The sequence below is a fragment of the Saimiri boliviensis genome, chromosome 5, assembly GCF_048565385.1.
Source record: "Saimiri boliviensis isolate mSaiBol1 chromosome 5, mSaiBol1.pri, whole genome shotgun sequence".
Lineage (NCBI taxonomy): Eukaryota > Metazoa > Chordata > Mammalia > Primates > Cebidae > Saimiri > Saimiri boliviensis.
Window position 1 is genome coordinate 150,736,745 of NC_133453.1, and position 19,341 is coordinate 150,756,085.

At 52.9% G+C, this 19,341-nt stretch overlaps 1 protein-coding gene and 1 long non-coding RNA gene across 6 annotated transcripts in view; one reads left to right on the forward strand and one right to left on the reverse strand.

Annotated features, from left to right (window-relative positions):
* The first annotated feature begins 607 nt into the window (after positions 1–607).
* LOC120368115 (uncharacterized) lies at positions 608–16,120 on the forward strand. Its single transcript, XR_005582328.2, has 4 exons — positions 608–748; positions 5,281–5,362; positions 5,650–5,791; positions 15,691–16,120. It is a non-coding gene; the product is annotated as an uncharacterized LOC120368115 (long non-coding RNA).
* The window catches only part of OCA2 (OCA2 melanosomal transmembrane protein), a 241,394-nt gene continuing 232,268 nt past the window's right edge, over positions 10,216–19,341 (reverse strand). For all 5 annotated transcript variants that reach the window (XM_074400144.1, XM_039480091.2, XM_039480090.2 and 2 more), the window contains one exon: positions 10,216–10,811. In XM_074400144.1, coding sequence (XP_074256245.1) covers positions 10,724–10,811 — 88 coding nt within the window. In that variant the 3' untranslated portion in view covers positions 10,216–10,723. The remainder of the gene's footprint in view (positions 10,812–19,341) is intronic.

Below are 19,341 nucleotides of genomic sequence, written 5' to 3' on the forward strand. Positions count from 1 at the left end.
ATGGTGGCATTTCTGACCTCTGTGTCCAGCCCTGTGCGTGAGTGTGACTCCCTGTTTCCAGCAGGGCCAGCTTGAGTGTTCTTGGTTGTGGAGGGACAGGAAAGGATCAGAAGGTCCCCTGCATTTTTCCCTGGAGCCCAGCCCCTGTGCCCATCTTCCCAGCAGGCACAGGCCACAGCCGGACATCACCCCAGGGAGGAAGGTTGGGAAAGGGCAGCGAAGCCATCCTGGACCCACCAGTGCAGCTGGTCTTCTCCCCACTAGGGGAGAAGTAGGAGAGGTGAACGGTGACTCGACCTAATTCATCAATTTAGTCAACAAAAATACAGGCAGTGCAAGTATGCACGGGCCTTTTGCCGTGTGCTGGAAACCCAGGGCTGACTTGTACATGGTCCTGCTTTCTAAGGACCTCACGGGGAGGAAAGCAGGTGAGCAAATGCTTATTAAACATTAATCGTGTTGACTGGAAGAAGCAGATGAATTCAGATCCTGCCTGAAGAAGCAGTGACCTCTGCTCCCCATGTGCTAACAGAGCCGGGCACAGGCAGAGGCTGGGTCATCTGAGCCCAGGGTGCAACCCACTCTGTCACTGTCCCTGCATACTCAGCAGATCTGAGAAGCTCCCGTGCTTGTCCCACGGGTCTGCAGCTCCTGAAATGAGCCCTGTGTCTCCTCAACCGTCCCGCCTGAAGCCCAGAGGAGCGGACCTGGAGGATGCCTTGGCGCTCCCTCGCTGAGTCTGGTAACAGTAAGTAGCAGTGGAGGAAGCCGAGGCTCAGTGGCATTTCCAGAGCTGTGGGTGCCAGCAGGACGTGGGCAACGAGGCTTCCCAGCACGGCCTTGTATACAGCGCAGCTCTTACCTCAGGCTTGTTTGCGGCTGAGGCCTCTAACCCTCACCAAGACAAGATGTCTCTGTCTTAGATCATGGAAAATATACTTAGGACTTCACCAGCTGGACCCTTCCAAATGAAGATGTCTGAGAAACACATCCCTTACACACACAGAAGATTCCGATTGTCAAATCAAATCCAAACTCAGGCAAGGAAAGACTTTATCCAAAAGGAACCCTGCCATTGGGGGAGGGACTATTGCATGGGTTGGGGGGGTGGGGCTTTGACCATCAGACCTGAAAGCATCTCAAAGGCCAGAAAAAAAGGGATTCTCTTTTATAGGGAGAGGCGGGCACAGCTGTAAAGAACTGTCTATGGTAAGAAGAGTGGGCTGGTGTCGTGACCTCACGGTTGAGCAGAACACGTTCTCAGTGGGCGTGGAAAGGAAGGGTCTGTAGGTGGCAGGGGGCAGAGTCCCAAGTACAGTTGGCCAAGCCAAATTAGTGAATCTTTGTCCAGACTGGCGAGAAAGGACAAAATCTAGTTAACTGTTTATGAGGGTCTGTGCCTGGCCCTCACCCGGGTAAACGAGGGGCATTCCGGAGTTTTATGTAAGTCATGTGGGGAAGGGTAGATCTTGGCTGTAAGCCATTGCCTGGGTAACAAACAGATGAGGGAGGGGACAGCCGGCCTCTCAACCCTGACGTTTCCAGGAGTGCAGAGCTCAGGGAAAGTGTGACAATGCCTCTATGTGTGGAGATTCACTCCGGTGACTAGCCAAATACTACAATAAACATTAACGATATATTAGGGGAACTTACAGATTAGTCTCAAGCCTTTTGGAAGGCTGAAAGTTTGTGCTGGGGCAGGCCAAAGGTGGCCAGTGCATGAGGTTCGGGGGAGAGAGAGGTGACCAAAGGCCTTGCCCACAGCCATTTGTCTCCACTCTGTTTACTCATGTTAATCTTGTGCCGGGTGGTAAAAAGGGGATTACCTGTTAATAGCATTTACTCTGGGCCCTGGAACCTTAAGCTTTTGTCGGTCATAAAGCCATTCTCTGAGCCATGTGAATTATCCACAAGTGTATTAGCTTAGAACCTGTTACGAATAGAAGTGTAGAGAGACAGAGGGTCTGGGTGGATTGGTTGCATTTCCCCCTCTGAAAGCAGCCAGGGGCCATCTCTAACCCACTTGAATCACTGTAATGGTGTGAGAGTGCATTCACTCATCCGTCGATGAGTCAGGGTCTGCAGGACAGCCTTCCGCGGCGATGGGACGGCGATGGGACCCACGTCTCAACTAAGAATGGTTTCAAATCACTTTTACTCTAATGTGTCATACAAGCGGTTTTAGGTAGCCTGCTGCTCATTATTGTCACGTGATTAACATTAATTGTCCTGCAAAACAACTCAGCACAACAGCAGGACCATAACCAAGCTGCTTCTCCGAGGACTGGACATTTAGACAAGGATTTAAACATCCTCCTCTTGACATTTTCTTTTGCTGAAAATGACGGGTTTTGGAAATACACGTTGCAGACTCAGCTGAACGGTGGAAGCGATGCCTTTGCCAGGCAGGTGCTATGTTCATTTCACTAACACATGCTCCATGTGCTCCAGGAAGAGAGCACAGAGCCCTGTGCCAGGTCCAGGCAAGGCAGGAGGAGGGAACACACGCCCTGCCTTCTGGCTGACCCTTGATGGTGGGAGGGCGCTGGCAACGCTAATGGGGCCTCTCTGGCCGCAGACTGCAAGTTCAACGTCATTCTCCACTGCTCTAAAGCATGAGGTTGACGCACCGGAACGCAGCTACGGAGCCTGGACGCAGACGACACGCTTGGGAAAGGTCAGATCAGCCCAGACCAGCTGTGCGTAGGTCAAGCGAAGGGCCCCGTGGGCAGGAGACAAGAGCCAGTCACCTCCCGCCCCGGGTCCCATCCCAGGCAGAAGTGCGATGGCAGAGCTGAGGCCGGTAAGGTTCGTCGGCAGCAGAGGAGGCCGCCCCAGGCCACGTTCCCCTCAAGCTTTCCGCACGCTGTCTGCAGAAGCAAGCTGGGCAAACCAGCAGGGGAGGACGGGCCCAGGAGCAGAACGGGGGAACAGCTTCAACCTGACCGGCTGGAATCTGGCTTTGCCGCTAAAAGAATCCCTCGGGCATCTAAACCCTCTATATGTGTAACAGAATCCGAAACGGCGCATGGGTCTGCACGGTTTGCGGAAGGGCTCGCCATCCGTGAGGCCTCCGAGGAGTCAGGAAGCGGCACACGAGGCCGCGCTCGGGGCGTAAAGGAAGCAGGAGCAAGGATGAAATACGGAAGGCCTCAGGAAAGCCCCCGGAGGCCAAAAGTCGGCTCCTGTTTCTCCCGTACACACCTCAGGAGGCCGTGTATTGCATTAGGCAGGTAATTAGGAAGCTCGCTTTTAGTTCATCTGCGGTGTAAAAGCCATCTGCGTGGACATCCTCAAGGCTCCGGCAGTGGCCTCTGTGGTCCAGCTTCCTCTCTACACAGCACACCCTGCCCCTTGGCACCCGCATGCTCAGGAAGGGAGCACCCTGACACCCTGGCTCGCAGTGGCACTTTATCAAATGGCGTCTGCAGGGAACCTGGCTGCCCAGCACCAGGTGCAGCCACCACTTACCGGCAAGAGGAAATCCGGATGGCGTGTCCCGGTGAGCACGGCCGCAAGTCTGCAAGGGCTGCCTGGCCCATGGCTGCAGAGAGGGCAAGAGGACAGTGACATTCTGCCACACTCCCGAGAAAGGGGTGAGGACAGGCTTCGCTCCTATCGCTTTCACGCACTCGGGAGAGACATCAGCTACAGTGAACGAAACAGCTTAGGGGTCAAGGGTCCCGCGTCCGGCTTAGTGAACACCAGGCAGCGGCCTCCCGGGAGTCTTCTGGTGGAATTTTGCTTCTGCTCTCCTCTGTCTGCCCAGGAAACTTATTCCAGAGCGACAGCACACATCAGGGACACGCTCACACACCTCTGTCCGTGTCACACACGATCTGCCCACGTGTCAGGCCTGGAAATACGGTGGGGCCCCGGGAGGCTGTGAATCCATGAATTCAGCAACAGGACGCCTGCTGTCCTTAGACCAGGAGCCCGCCATCCTACGTCAAGCAGGTTCAATCAAATACCCTTGTCCTCAGGGACAGATGATGGCAGGATAGACAGCAGCTAATGCATCCGTTGGCTTATGCAGCCAGGGAAGCCGGCGGCCCTCAGTTCTCGGCAGCCTCCTTCATGAGAACCCCGTCCAGCCGCTTCCCTCCTGCAGTCAGGTCCTAAGCACCTGCCTTCCACCTTCACACCTCGCCACCGTGTCTCTCCTTTTCATTGTTTACCAGCTGCTCTCTGTCCACAAATGCTTCCCTGTGACCCATATCCCCCCAGGAAATCTCTCCCTGCTTTCCTGCACTGCAGGGTCCATGAGGTAATGACAGAAAGACTGAAGGTCAGTCCGGGCAGTGCCCGCAGCCGGCCCAGCCTCTCCTGCAGCAGTACCTGCACCTTTACCATCCTCAGCCCGAAAACGGGCAGGCAGCAGGAGCAAAGGCAATGAACAACGATAACTCATATCTGGGGTGTCGGCCCCTCCGCATCCTCGGCCTAGGTCTCTGAGGCCTGGTGGGGCCAGGGAGGGAGGTGGTGGTCTTTTAAACGTTGATAAATTCATTAAGATCAGGTGGAAAAAGAGCTGATTAATTTAAAGCAAGCAGAAGCAGGATGGTGGGAACTTGACACTGATGGTGAGGGCAGGCAGGGATGGAGAAAGCAAGAGGCTGCGCGGGATGGGGAACAGTGGGCAGGAGACGGAGGGACGCCAGGGCTCTGGCCAGCAGGGGTGGCGCCGGGCAAGAGGCGGAGAAAGAGGATTTGCTCTTCACAAGCTGCGCTGTGGTTTTCGCATTGTCCCTTTGGGTTTCTCTGCTAAAATGCCAGTAAAGATTTACATTCCACATTCAACTATCCTCAGCTGCTGGACGAATTTCATTTGAATGTTACTCTGTTGAGACAGGATTACTCGGGCCCCAGGTATACGCAGCCGACAAAGCCAAACACAGACCCTCTGACCTCCTACTGTCGGACTTATGACTGATTAGATAAAATTAAAACTGGTCCTCGCCATTGATTAGGTAATGTCAACAAAAAATAAAGTCCCACCCCTCCCCACACAACTGACTGATGGAGCCCTCTCTTGGTCAAGGGCATTCCAAGGAAGCCTGGAAAACCAGCTCGGTTTTCCAGGAGGGAAGTTGAGTCAGGCGTGTCTCATGCCCCCCTCTCCCTTTGGGATTCTGGCACAACTGCCCGCAAAGTCTAACAGAGCAAACTCTGGGGCAGTAACAGACCAAACTCCAACCTGACTATAGCACCACATGACAGACAGCAGGCCCTAGAAGAACCTGAAGTGTTTTACCCCAAAATGTTCTCCTTCTGTTACAGGAACAGAGTCCCAACCCAGAAGACAGCCCAGGCGGGCTCTCTCTTCCTTCAGGCTGAACATGAGTCCCACCTACAATACCAGGTGAGCCCAGAAGAATTAAATGGGGAGATCAACCTGAATCCCCACTCACAGTAAGTGTTCCTCTTCCCCATCAAGCCTGATGAAGCCCTCCCTAGCCCAGAGACACTGAGGCCAGGAGGCACCTATGGGGAATATCCTGCTCCCAAACCACGTGGGCTTGGAAATGCTCAGGGTTGGCTCCACGGTGGGGGGAGAATCTCAAAACAAATGAGCAAGTCAGAAGATCCCCTCCTCCTAGAGACACCAGGTGGCCTAACCTGGAGTATTTTCTCCACATCTTCAAGCAGCATCGGCAGGGAGCAGTGCAAGCATCAACACCAATGAGAAAGCAAGCAGACCAAAACCACATGGTATCAGCTCCCAACATGAGACAGTCACTGGAGCTGCAGCTCAAAGTACACCAGGACCTTTGTACCAAACCTAAAAAGGGTAAGTGCTAGCTAAAATGCAGCTTTCATATATAATCCATAATCTCCTTAGCCAATTTTTCCAGTATATTATTATAGATCATCTGTCATGCAATGAACCAGAAAATTAGAACTTGGATAAAAAACACACACACCATCAACTGATGCCAACACCGGGAGAAATCAGTTGTCCAAATTATATGACAAGGATTCTAAAGCCTGTGTCACCAACATGATTCAATAGGCAATGAATAAGCAATAAATAAACCAGATGAAAACTGAAAAATACAATAAGGATAAAATAAAAATACTTGCTGATTGGGTTCAACAGTAGTGTGGAGAAGACAGAGTACAGAATTAGTGAACTTGAGGTCAGATCAATAAAATTCACCTAATATGAACACACAGAGAAAATGCTGAAAAAAAAATGAACAGAGCCTTAAAGACTGTAATCCAACATTTATATCACTGGAGTTGTAGAAGAAGAGAAAGAGAATGGGGCTGAAGGAATACATGAATAATTATTAACTGAAAACTTCCCAATTTTGGTAAAAGAAATCTAAAGTTCACAAAGGTAAAAAAAACTCAAAAACAATAAATTCAAAGAAATTCATACTAAGCCACAACATAATCAAATCCCTGAAGTTAAATAAAAAGAAATTCCTGAAAGCAGCAGGAGGGAAATGACAACTTATCTACAGGGGAAAATCAATTTGAATGACAGTACATTCCTCCTCAGAAACCACCTGGGCACAAGGAGTAACAGAGCACTTTTCAAGGTCTGAAAGGAAAAAACTGTCAACTAAGAATGCTATGTCTAGCAAGACGTCCTTCAAGAATTAAGGTGAAATGAAACTCTTCTAAAATGAAGAAACACAGAAACAAGTTGTGGCAAGTAGATCTAGTTTAGTAAAGGACTGAAGTCCCTCTCATGTGTTCCAGCCACCAGAATAAAGCAAAAATACATATTAAAGGCATAAAGATTGGGGAGGCAGAAGTGAAGGTGGCCCTATGAATAGGTGACAATGATCTACATTAAAAATACCAAGGAATTTTTAAAAATTCTATAACAAGTGAACTCAGCAAGGTCGTGGTACACAGGATCTACACACACAAATCAATCACATTTCTACACATTAACTATGCACGTGTGGAAACTGACATTTAAAACACAGTACCTTTCATTTCAAAATGCATTAAATACTGAATTATAAATCTAAGAAAACTGCACAGGTTATGTATGCTGAAAATTGTGAGATGTTGATGAAAGAAAACAAAAGACACCTAAATAAACGGAGAGACATAGCATGTCTAAGGGAGGAAAAATTCAGCTTAGGAAAACTGTCAGTCCTTCCCAAGTTCACCTGTAGGTTTACTGTGATTTCTGTCACATCAGATCAAGTTTGTTGTAAAATGGGCATAAGCAAGCTTACCCTAAAATTTATTTGCGAGCATAGGCATTAGCAAAGACAATCCTGACCCCGAGTCAAGTGGGAAGAATCACTCTCTCTCTCTCTAACCCACAAGCCCATCCCTCTTTTCTCCACTTAAAGCCATCTAGTGACTGCACCTTGATTAGCTGGCTCACAAACTGATGTGTATTTATCTCGAGAATCATCCCTCAAAACCCATCCGTGTCTCCAGGGCTCTTACAAGACACTAATACATCCTGGATAGAGAAGTAGAAAGTCTCCTTCAAACGCAGCTCACAGGTCCTGATTGCCATGCCAGCTGCCCTGCCACGTGGGCCTTGTGAAACAGCACCGCACAGCTGCAGGCATCCTAGTGGCAGACACAGATGCCGTAGGGAGATGCGGGCAAGCCTTGTGGGGAGAGTGGAGTGCAACCCTCAGGATCAGAATGAAGTCTCTGCCTTCCTGTTTGGACTGGAGTACTAGTTTTCTGTATAAAAGCAGCTCCAGGCTGCCACGGGGCCTTGGCACAGGTTGAAGATTGGACTGGGGGAAACAGAGTGACTACAGAACGTGAGCTGTGCCTCACAAGCCAAGTGCCGTCTGGTCCGCCGGGCCATCCAGTCAGATGTGCATGGTGCTGGAGTACGTCGCATTTACAGGACTGGCCCCAGCAGATCTGGAAGGCACACGTGTTGCCGGAGGAAGCGGCTCAGGTCCCCTGCACTCGCTGCCGCGCTGAGTGGGGCTGTGTGTCACAGGTAAGGGACGGCTCCTCAGGGGGGCTCAGGGAGGTCCGGGAGGGCAAGCAGATCCTCCATCTGGGTTTCCACAGTGAATTCAGACTGTCAAAGTGTGTCCTCACAGTCCCTGCGACCTTAGGACTTTTCGCACTTGACGTTGGCAGGCTGCAGCAGGGACAGCTGCCTGTGGCAGTCCAACATTTCTAGCAAAGGTGCGGCTGGCTCCTTCAGGGCTGCCTTTTTATATCACAATGACACAGGGCTTAATAAGCACCTGACAATTCTGGAGGCAGCGTCAGGAGGGAGTGTGGGCAAGCTTGTAAGGCTTCTTGGGTAGAAAAGCTCACGACACTTTAGTGTCTTTTTTATCCACAAGTGGACTTGTCATCTGTGGACCTAAAGCTGAGTGTCTTCCATCCGCTCCTCCGGCGCTCTGGCTTCCAACTAGTTCAGTCCATGCCCACAGTGAAGCCACAGGAAGAAAGGCATCAACTCAGGATGATTCCCATGCCCGCCCCTGGCCCCCACCCCCCGGGCCACCGAGTATCTCACGCTGGCACAGCTCCAGCAGAAGACCCCGGTTCCCGTCCAATCCCTCTAGACACAGCTCCCCACATCTGCGGGTCCTGGTCACTGCCCGTCCCCTCCCCTCAGAGGCCCACAGCTGCTTCCTTGCACTGGCTCTGAAGAACTGCACCACCACCCCGCTGCAGTCACGTGCACTTCCCCGACGTGAGCAGCCACCTGTTCCCGCCAGGTTTCTGGCTGCTGCACTAGGGAATGGAATCAAAGAGCCGGGCGGTGCCAAGGGCCTGTCTGGTGCTTGAGATCTTCATCTTAAAATAAAACCGGCCATCCCCGTGGGACGATTCACGTCAGCAACATTCGGGGACGGTAAATGTAGCATGGAGCCAGTTTGTTGGCTGAGCGTTAAATCTCAGAGCACAAACAAACAACTAAGCGACCAGGGAGCTGGCAGCGGACGTCGGTCAATGTCGCGGGCCAGTGAACACGCGGTTCCAGCAGGGGCGAGGTTTGCTTTAGAGGGTGGCCTGGGGCAAACGACGGGAAGCGCTGGAGGGTCAGGGACAGACCAGAGAGGAAGGACCCCAGGCAGGTCCTGGGGACCCAGGGTGGGCGTCACACGGAGGGGAGTGGAGGAAGGGAGGCCGGGGTGCAAGCCAGAGAGAGAAATGAGCCCGTGGAACGGGAAGGGAGGCCTGAGGAGCAGAGAGAGGCACCAACACGAAGCCAGTGGGTGGGAGCCGGGCCCGAGCGTCGCAGGGATGGCACGTGGAAGGATGGAAGGGCAGACGTGAACGGAGCTGGAAGCTGCCGGACACGCGGGAGACCAGCGCACCTCCATGCATCCAGCCGTGGGGCAGAAGAGGAACCGACGCCTTCCAGTGACTGGCTCAGGGACGTGCAGGTCCACTGAGACCAAGCAAAGTGCGGGCAGCCCGGGAGCAGCGGGAGGAACCTCCCATGGACAGACCGTGGCAGGGGCTCCTCCAGGGCATCCGTTCAGCTGCACGTGTCTGGAGGCTTCTGTGTGATGTTGCCCAACACCACATTTTAAAATAAAAATAGGTTTGCATGTCAGCTTTGCTGTCAAGGAATTGAAAGGGCATATGATCATAAACACTCCCAGCCCTTCGAGGAGGAACCAGGTTGCCATGCTACAATACAGACTCCCCACAGTCAACACGGACACCCATCCTCAGGGTGCCCGAGACAGAAACGGGACCAGAAAGGTCTCCTGCATTGCAGTTCTTCGTGCCCTGAGTGTCTTGGACCTTTTGAAGTCAGACGCTTGACACACAATCACGTCGGGGCTGTGTCCCCCAACATTTTCACTGCAAGGTGTCACGCACAGAACATCAGGGAAGGAATGGCTTCCTCCTCTGGGGCATAACCACGCTACTGACGAGGCAGAGTGGAGGAGACCTCGGAGGAGGCACGGGCCCCCCTTGGTCTCTGTTCTCATTACCCGTGACTCACAAGGAATGCTTCACGGAAGAACTGCATTTAATAAACACTGACTGCCACAGTGTCCTGCAGGGAGAGGGTGTCGACCGCGCTCACGTCCGCGTCACCGATGGAAACGGCAGCACCACTTGCAAAACAGAATGCTGACACTAGGCTGTTAAATACGTAAGACAGCCTTTAAAAGACGCCTATCATCTTCTGCAAGTCCAATTTCTGGACTTCTAAGTAGTGACTTTAAAACGGCAGAGAAAACTATAAATGGATAAAATGCAATTTTACATAACGCAAACTACTCCAAAGCGTTTTGTCAAGGAACAGTTTATTTTAAAATATAAAATGTTTTCCTTATGAGCAGTAAACCTTTTCCCAGAAAGTCTATCTGCAGAGAGCATACAATTCGAATCCTGATTATTTTAACACGAAAAGTGATTACAAGAACAACCAAACTGTGCTTATCCTCAGGAGAAATGACGATTAAACAGAACAAGCGATTTGGGTTGGATGTGCGTCTTCCCCGGTGTATCGTGAGAAGGGTTCTGAAGCATGTGTGTTTGTCTGGAGGGGAATCTTGAGCAGATTACCTCGTGTGTTGAACATTTTGTCCCTGGGGAGAAGGGACACACCGAGGCGGCCAAGGGGCGGCAGCATCCGCCGGAATGAGCGTTCGTGTCACGGGCTGCTCCACTGTGTCTCCACAGCATCTCCAGGGTAAGCACTTTTCTTCTCCAAAGACTGGGGTCAGGGTGGTTTCATGACTGATGGGTTGTGCTGGATGAATTTCCCCTTAGTCTTCGAGCGACCGGTGGGTATCTACTCATTCCAACCCAGCACCACATGAGCCACAAGGAGATAGCACATCCCAACGGTGCAGGACACGACCATCATTGGGAAGCCCAATCTGAAATACAAAGAGAAACGAGTGACGGCATCAGAAATCCGGCGGACTCGTGGCTCATGAGAACACGGCCTCAGGAGCTTTACATTTCCACAACGCTCACTACTTTTTATTTCTATAAATCAGAAAGTCAGTTTTAGCCTGAATTATGTGAAGCCATGCTTCTTTGAGACATCCTCCACTGTGCAATTTTATTTGAGACCTGCTTAAGATTTTCTCAAATGTTTCATGGACATCTGGAGCCTCTGTTCGCTCATCTGTATATTAGAAGGTTGGTCTTTCAATGCTGTGTGCTGGGCCACCATCTAAAACCCTGATGTTTCCTCCACATGTGTCATCTTCCAACTTTTCTTCCCTGGAGATTTCCCAGAGATGCCACCTTCCCACAGGCTCCCGGAGACCCTCACTTAAGGCCGAGGAGAGCTGAGAAGTCGTGTTGGAAAATAGGGCCAACTGTTGTCTAAGGAAGGGAGAGGGAAGAACAGGTGTTTCTTCTGTAGTCAGTGAGGTGTGGGACGTGTGGACAAGGAGGGTCTGCACAGACACAGAAGCAGTCACGAGAAGCGGAGAGCGTCCACAGGCTCTTAGCCCAGCTTACAAGTACTGACAGATGCCACTTGGCACGGATAATGCATCGCTGCAACCACCGTTCAGTGTGCTTCGTCACTAGGGAAGCCCCTGCAAGGGTTACACTTTTGGTTCTAAAAGGCTTAAAGTTTAGCAGTAAGAGCCTAGCATGTGTTGATCATCATAGTAATTCTATGAAAATCTAGTAAATCATAGCCATAATAGTAATAGGATCACGACATTCTCTCTTCCCTGGCCATACATGTAGGAAGAGGCTACTCAGAAACAGCCACAGCGAGGATCCTACAACAGAGAGACGATTAAACACAAAAACTGCATCTGCGCAAGACAGCTCCCGACATTCTAGAGCAGACTTGGGCATTTCAAGAAAGTGGAAGAATTCTCTTGGCTTCTCTTCTGAACATATTTTATTTTACAAAACAAACAAAAAGAAACACGGAACGTATTTTGGGAAAACTACTTAACTTTCTTGAACTTAATCAACTTTGTTTTTGAAAATAGCTGAACATGTTTGCAAAACGTCAGCCCTGATCATTGAATTCTGAAAAAACACAAACCACGGAAGTGTCTGGTCAACTCCAGGCATCACAGACATCACTGCAAGGCTTCGTGGAAACAAGCCTTCGCTCTTCTGTGGCAGATTGTGCAGAGTGAGTCAGTGTCAGGTAAGATGCTGAGAATCTCAATCTGAGTGCTGAGACACCTGGCCGTGTTTCAGAAGCAAATCTGCCTTGTCAAGGGGTGAATTCCACAAAAAGCAGACTTTGCTTGAGAAGCCCAGACTGGAGAAAGTTCCTGGTGGGTGGTTTTGCCACACTCCCAAGTGAGAGCCACTGATGTCTCATGGATGGCACCAACGCAGAGAAGGAGCGTCACCTAGCGTCACCAAACAAGTGTCATTTCACCCAGAACGGATGCAAGCACTCAGGCCCACCGGGAGCCCTCCTCTCCCTCACAGCCCCTTGTCACTGTGACACGATCCACACATAGGACCCTCTCAGCTGCCCGCCCTGACTTCTGCAGCTGGCATCAGCACGCCCAGTGGACAGGTAGAATTTTGAGAGGTCTCTCAGCTAGTTTGCTCTAGTCTGAGGGCCGGCACCCATTAGCTCAGGCTGCCGGGACAAAGCTCCACAGACCTGGCTTCCCATCAGAAGTCTGTTCTCTCTCAGTTGTTTTTTTTGAGATGGAGTCTCGCTCTGTCGGGCAGGCTGGAGTGCAGTAGTACGATCTCGGCTCAGGGCAGCCTCCACCTCCTGGGTTCAAGTGATTCTCCTGCCTCAGCCTCCCAAGTAGTGGGACTACAGGTGCCCACCACGCCCCACTAGTTTTTCGGTATTTTTAGTAGAGACGGGGTTTCACCATGTTGGCCAGGACGGTCTCTGTCTCCTGACCTCTTGATCCGCCCACTCCGGCCTCCCAACGTGCTGGGATTATAGGCGTGAGCCACCGCGACCAACCTGTTCTCTCTCTGTTCTAGAGACTGGAAGTCTGAGATTAGGCCAGGGCGCTGCTGGTGCCCCTGCCGCCTCTTTCCTTGGCCGTCTTCTCAGTGTTTTCCTCCGTGAGTGTAGGGACCCTGGTCTCCTCCCCTGATGAGGATGTGGCCAGGCTGGAACCTCACTGTAACTGGCCACCTCATAGAGGCCCTGTCTGCAAACACAGTCACATTCTAGGGTGCTGCAGGCAGGGATTCTGCAGGGACATGGTTCAGCCCCTAACAGTGTCCAGCACTGAAGCTTTTCCGCAGAGGGAAGGGGGCCACCTCCTCACCCTTCTTGGGGACTGCTCTGGCTCCAGCACTGAGTTTCGTCCCTGAGGTCACAATCAGCTCTTCAGCCTTTGTAGTCTGTCACCCATGAAATCCTAGAATTTCTGCTGCTATCAGTATGTCCAGTCTTAATCCATTTTTTAAATAGTTTCTCCTGGCCTCATTTCAGTTCCACCCACGGTGCTGTGTGCGGGGGCAGCTGGGCGCCCCACTCACCCACGGTGCTGTGTGCGGGGGCAGCTGGGCGCCCCACTCACCCACGGTGCTGTGTGCGGGGGCAGCTGGGCGCCCCACTCACCCACGGTGCTGTGTGCACGGGCAGCTGGGCGCCCCACTCACCCACGGTACTGTGTGCGGGGGCAGCTGGGTGCCCCTCTCACCCACGGTGCTGTGTGCACGGGCAGCTGGGCGCCCCACTCACCCACGGTGCTGTGTGCACGGGCAGCTGGGCGCCCCACTCACCCACGGTGCTGTGTGCACGGGCAGCTGGGCGCCCCTCTCACCCACGGTGCTGTGTGCGGGGGCAGCTGGGTGCCCCTCTCAACCACGGTGCTGTGTGCACGGGCAGCTTGGCGCCCCTCTCACCCACGGTGCTGTGTGCGGGGGCAGCTGGGTGCCCCTCTCACCCACGGTGCTGTGTCTGGGGGCAGCTGGGCGCCCGTCTCACCCACGGTGCTGTGTGCACTGGCAGCTTGGCGCCCCTCTCACCCACGGTGCTGTGTGCGGGGGCAGCTGGGTGCCCCTCTCACCCACGGTGCTGTGTCTGGGGGCAGCTGGGCGCCCCTCTCACCCACGGTGCTGTGTGCACGGGCAGCTTGGCGCCCCTCTCACCCACGGTGCTGTGTGCGGGGGCAGCTGGGTGCCCCTCTCACCCACGGTGCTGTGTCTGGGGGCAGCTGGGCGCCCCTGTCACCCACAGTGCTGTGTGCACGGGCAGCTGGGCGCCCCTCTCACCCACGGTGCTGTGTGCACGGGCAGCTGGGCGCCCCTCTCACCCACGGTGCTGTATGCACGGGCAGCTGGGCGCCCCTCTCACCCACGGTGCTGTGTGCGGGGGCAGCTGGGCGCCCCTCTCACCCACGGTGCTGTGTGCGGGGGCAGCTGGGCGCCCCTCTCACCCACGGTGCTGTGTGTGGGGGCAGCTGGGCGCCCCTCTCACCCACGGTGCTGTGTGCGGGGGCAGCTGGGCGCTCCTCTCACCCACGGTGCTGTGTGTGGGGGCAGCTGGGCGCCCCTCTCACCCACGGTGCTGTGTGCACGGGCAGCTGGGCGCCCCTCTCACCCACTGTGCTGTGTGCGGGGCAGCTGGGCGCCCCTCTCACCCACGGTGCTGTGTCTGGGGGCAGCTGGGCGCCCCTCTCACCCACGGTGCTGTGTCTGGGGGCAGCTGGGTGCCCCTCTCACCCATGGTGCTGTGTGCACGGGCAGCTTGGCGCCCCTCTCACCCACGGTGCTGTGTGCGGGGGCAGCTGGGTGCCCCTCTCACCCACGGTGCTGTGTCTGGGGGCAGCTGGGCGCCCCTCTCACCCACAGTGCTGTGTGCACGGGCAGCTGGGCGCCCCTCTCATCCACGGTGCTGTGTGCACGGGCAGCTGGGCGCCCCTCTCACCCACGGTGCTGTGTGTGGGGGCAGCTGGGTGCCCCTCTCACCCACGGTGCTGTGTGTGGGGGCAGCTGGGTGCTCCTCACCCATGATGCTGTGGTGGGGGGCAGCTGGGCGCTCCTCTCACCCATGGTGCTGTGTGTGGGGGCAGCTGGGAGCCCCTCTCACCCACGGTGCTGTGTGCGGGGGCAGCTGGGCGCCCCTCTCAGCCACGGTGCTGTGTGCACGGGCAGCTGGGCGCCCCTCTCACCCACGGTGCTGTGTGCACGGGCAGCTGGGCGCCCCTCTCACCCACGGTGCTGTGTGCGGGGGCAGCTGGGCGCCCCTCTCACCCACGGTGCTGTGTGCGGGGGCAGCTGGGCGCTCCTCTCACCCACGGTGCTGTGTGTGGGGGCAGCTGGGCGCCCCTCTCACCCACGGTGCTGTGTGCACGGGCAGCTGGGCGCCCCTCTCACCCACTGTGCTGTGTGCGGGGCAGCTGGGCGCCCCTCTCACCCACGGTGCTGTGTCTGGGGGCAGCTGGGCGCCCCTCTCACCCACGGTGCTGTGTCTGGGGGCAGCTGGGTGCCCCTCTCATCCACGGTGCTGTGTGCACGGGCAGCTGGGCGCCCCTCTCACCCACGGTGCTGTGTGCACGGACAGCTGGGTACCCCTCTCACCCACGGTGCTGTGTGTGGGGGCAGCTGGGCGCCCCCTCAGTGGTGCTGGCTCGTCTGCCTCTGTGTCGTGGTGTCGTGGAACCCATTCTGCACCCTCTCTTCCTCCCTCCCTCCCGCCACCCCTACGCTCCTTCCTCCGCTCCATCCCATCTTCCCACCTCATGCTCGGCCCCGCCTCAATGCCTCATACTTACTGACATGTTTCTGTAAAGCTGAGCGAACTCACACTATTAATTATTTTCCCTGTTCAATCACCTTCAGAGGCAGCCCAGGATGTGTTGAGTTCACTGACTGCACAGCCCACGTCTCTTCCATTTGGCTGTTCATCGTGACCTCCCATCTCCCCAGCATGGCCAACCCACACCGGCCTCTGTGGCCACCTCCCCACGGCAGGCCAGGGTGGAGGCCAGCTGAGCCACTGTCCACTTCAGCCTGCGGAGGCTCTCTCTCCTGTGCTTCTCTGCACTGCTCCAGGGGTGCTAGACCGCTCTACTGCTGAGGCCAGCATCTCAGAACACAGCTGCAGGCTCCTGACGGCACTTGGACCCATCGCCTCCGGGACCACCGGGCATCAGCAGCCTCGGGGCAGGGGTGTCCTCTGCACCCCTTAATCCAGCTGCACTCCTCAGAGCTCAGGAGCCATTCTGGACTTTTCTGCATTTAAATGCACTTAAATAATAAAGTCTACATTGTCTGACTTTCTGGTTTTACAGTGAGAATACATTCACACGTTGCCTCTCTAGCTGGAAAAATGCTAAAGGTAAAAAACAAAAAAACCACCTAACCAATGTTGACGTTTCACGAGGGCAGCTTTCTCAAAGCCTCCTCACCAGGGCCTGCAGCAGCAGCAGAGGGCGGACCCACAGGCCAGTGTGGCAGTGGGGGGGTGGAGCGGGTGGGGGTGACGCAGGAGAGCACCTCCCCCCATGCCAGCCCTGCCACTCTGTCCAGAGGGAGTTTTATCCACACACCCTGTGGGTGCCCAGCCTTTCACTCCACACCCGAGAAGTGCCTGGTGGGCTGAGTTTACAGGCAGACATCGGCCCCACCCTGGCCAGCCCTGAGCAGGGTGGCTCTAGCACCCCTCTTGAAAAAGTGGGGTCCTTGTCACTACTGCTGGACTATCCTCTGGGCTCAGGTGAGACCATGGGAGAGCAGGAGGAGCCCTATTTAACATCTTTGATTTCTAGGGAGGGAGAGGGTGGTGAGGGAGAGTGCCCTGCTGACTCTCTGCGTCTACGTTGTCTGACTTTACGGTTTTACGGTGAGAATGCATCCACACATTGCCCCTCTAGCTGGAAAAATGCACTTAAAATTAGTGAGGGCATGCTAAAGCAAAAAACAACCAACCAACCACCTACCAAATGCTGAAGTTTCAGGTCACTTATAATCTCATCGTCCTAATGAAACCCTATTAGGCTTTTCTATGTGCACATTTTTACTTCAATGAAATCACAGAGTACACGGTATTCTCCACCATCAGGGGCTTGTTGGAGTGGTAGTCAAGCCTGAAACTCCAGCCCAGTGCTTTGGGGAGTCTGCATGCCATCAAGTGGCCGGGGCTCTCCCTTGTCTGGCCTGGTGGCTCAGGGGTCAGGAGCACCTGGAGGGTGGATCGCTGCCCCTGTCTGCAGAGGGGCTCTGCAGTGGCCCCTGGAGCTCAGGAGGATTTCCTCCGTGAGTCTTGAGCAGGAGTCCTCCCGCTCTCCCGAGTCTCACCTGCACCAGGTGCACAGCAGCCATGGTTACATGGGAGCTGGGGGGTGAGGACCACTCTGCCTGCCTTCTTATTTGCTGCTCTGAATTTCTATTCATGGAAGAAATCAGCCAGCCCCAACTGGAAAACAGACAGAGGTACTCGTGCGTCGTTCTCGGAAAGGAAGTCTGGAATAATGAAGGCAGGCTCTTTCTCACAAGCCTGTGAGGAACCATATTCTACAATATTTTAAGGCCTATTCGAGTGGCCTTTTAGTGTCGAATACCACATTTCAGGAGAAAAACTTTCATCGCAAATCATCCTTATTAAGTGAGCCTATTTTAGCAATTCAGATTTCATTTTTTTAAACTCAGGCAGACCATGATTACAATGGCACTGGGGACATAATTCCATCAGTTAACTTTAGTTTTTAGTATCAAACGTTTTGCTGACTGTGAAACCACCAAAGTCTAGTGGGCATTTTAAAATCCCAATGACTTTTCTTTCCATGTCTGCAACACTGTTCAGTAGAGTTCTCATTAGGCAGCACTCATTTTTCTGTTTCTAAAACGACCATCTGTGCACCAGGAGAATATGACCATAAAAGAGAAAGAAAAAGACCAGAGAGGCAGTCCCATGCCGAAAAGTCTGTGCTTGGTGAGGTCACTCTAAGAGGAGCTTTGGGGCTGATCTGATATTCAGTCAGTCACCCAGGCACACACTTTGAATAGCAAGAGACACTGCACCAAAGACACACTCTTGCATATCTGTTTTTAAAGCTATAACATCCTGCTTATATCCTTTTAAAAGTGCGTATCTTCTAGAGAAAAAAAAAAAAAAAAGATGTGATCATGTCAGAGGTCATGGTGTAGCAGGAGAGAAGAAAAGTAGCTGGAAATTCCCCAGGGCCCTCATCCAGACACCTTCCCACACAGCTGCAAAGCAAACACGGAGGAGAAGGAAAACCAGAGCGAGTGAGGCAAGCTGCTGAGAGGACCTGCTGTTGCCTGGAAAAGGACAGTGGCTGAGCCGTGGAAAAGGGCGACTGTCTACATCGACAGAACGCTAAAAATTAGGCTCTTTGCAGGAGGTAAAAAGAAAGAAAACACGCCAGAGTTTCATTAGCTCCTGTTCTACTGTGAGCATTGTGTTACGAGCTATGTATGCCTCTTTTGAAATTTTGACGGCAAACTGGATATGGTTAGATAGCATTATCCCTGCATTACGGAAGGGGAGACCAAGTCTCAAATAGCTGCTCTGGAGAGACGAGACGGAAGTTTACTGAAACTGTTGGGCATTAAAATACTTCACTACTTAAAATGTCATAGCTGATTTCTAGTTTCACATCTCTGTGCTCAGAAAAGATACGTGGCATGATTCTATCCTCTTAAACTTGATAAAACTAGTCTGGCGACCTAATATGTGATCTATCTTGGAGAATGTTTCCTGTGCCTTTGCGAAGAATGTTGCTGCTGAGTTGATTGATCTGTATGTGTCTACTAGGTCCATTTGGTCCACAGTGCTGTTCAAGTCTGCTGTTTCTTTGCGGATTTTTCTGCCTGGATGTTCCAACTATTATTGAAAGTGGAGTATTAAAGTTTCCTACTATTAAGTATTGCTGCCTGTGTCTCCCTCCAGTTCTGTCAATGCTTGCTTTAGATATTCAGGTGCTCTGAAGCTGGGTGCATATATATTTAGAATTGTTACATATTTTTGGTGGCTTGACCCTTTTATCATTATATAGCATCCTTCTTTGTCTCTTGTGACCTTTTTAACTTAAGGTCTATTTTGTCTGATATAACTATAGCCGCCCTTTTCTAGTTTAGTTACCATTTGCACAGAATATCTTTTTCTATCCTTTTTCTTTCAGCCTATATGTGTCCTTAAATTTAAAGTGAATCGCTTATAGACAACGTCTTGCTGGATCTTGCTTTCCTGAATCCATTCAGCCACCTTGTGTCTTTTGACTGGAGAATTTAAACCATTTACATTTAAAGTAATTACTGATAGGGAAGGATTGACTATTGCCACTTTACTCATTGTGTTCTGCTTGTCTTACAGCTCTTTTGTCCCTCTTTTTCTCTCTTGCCATTTTGCCTTGTGTTTCCTTGTGCTTTTGTTTATACTGATATGCTCTGAATAAGTTCTAGAGACCTGCTGTACGGCATTATACCTACAGATGATAACACTGTATTGTACACTCAAAAATCTAAGAG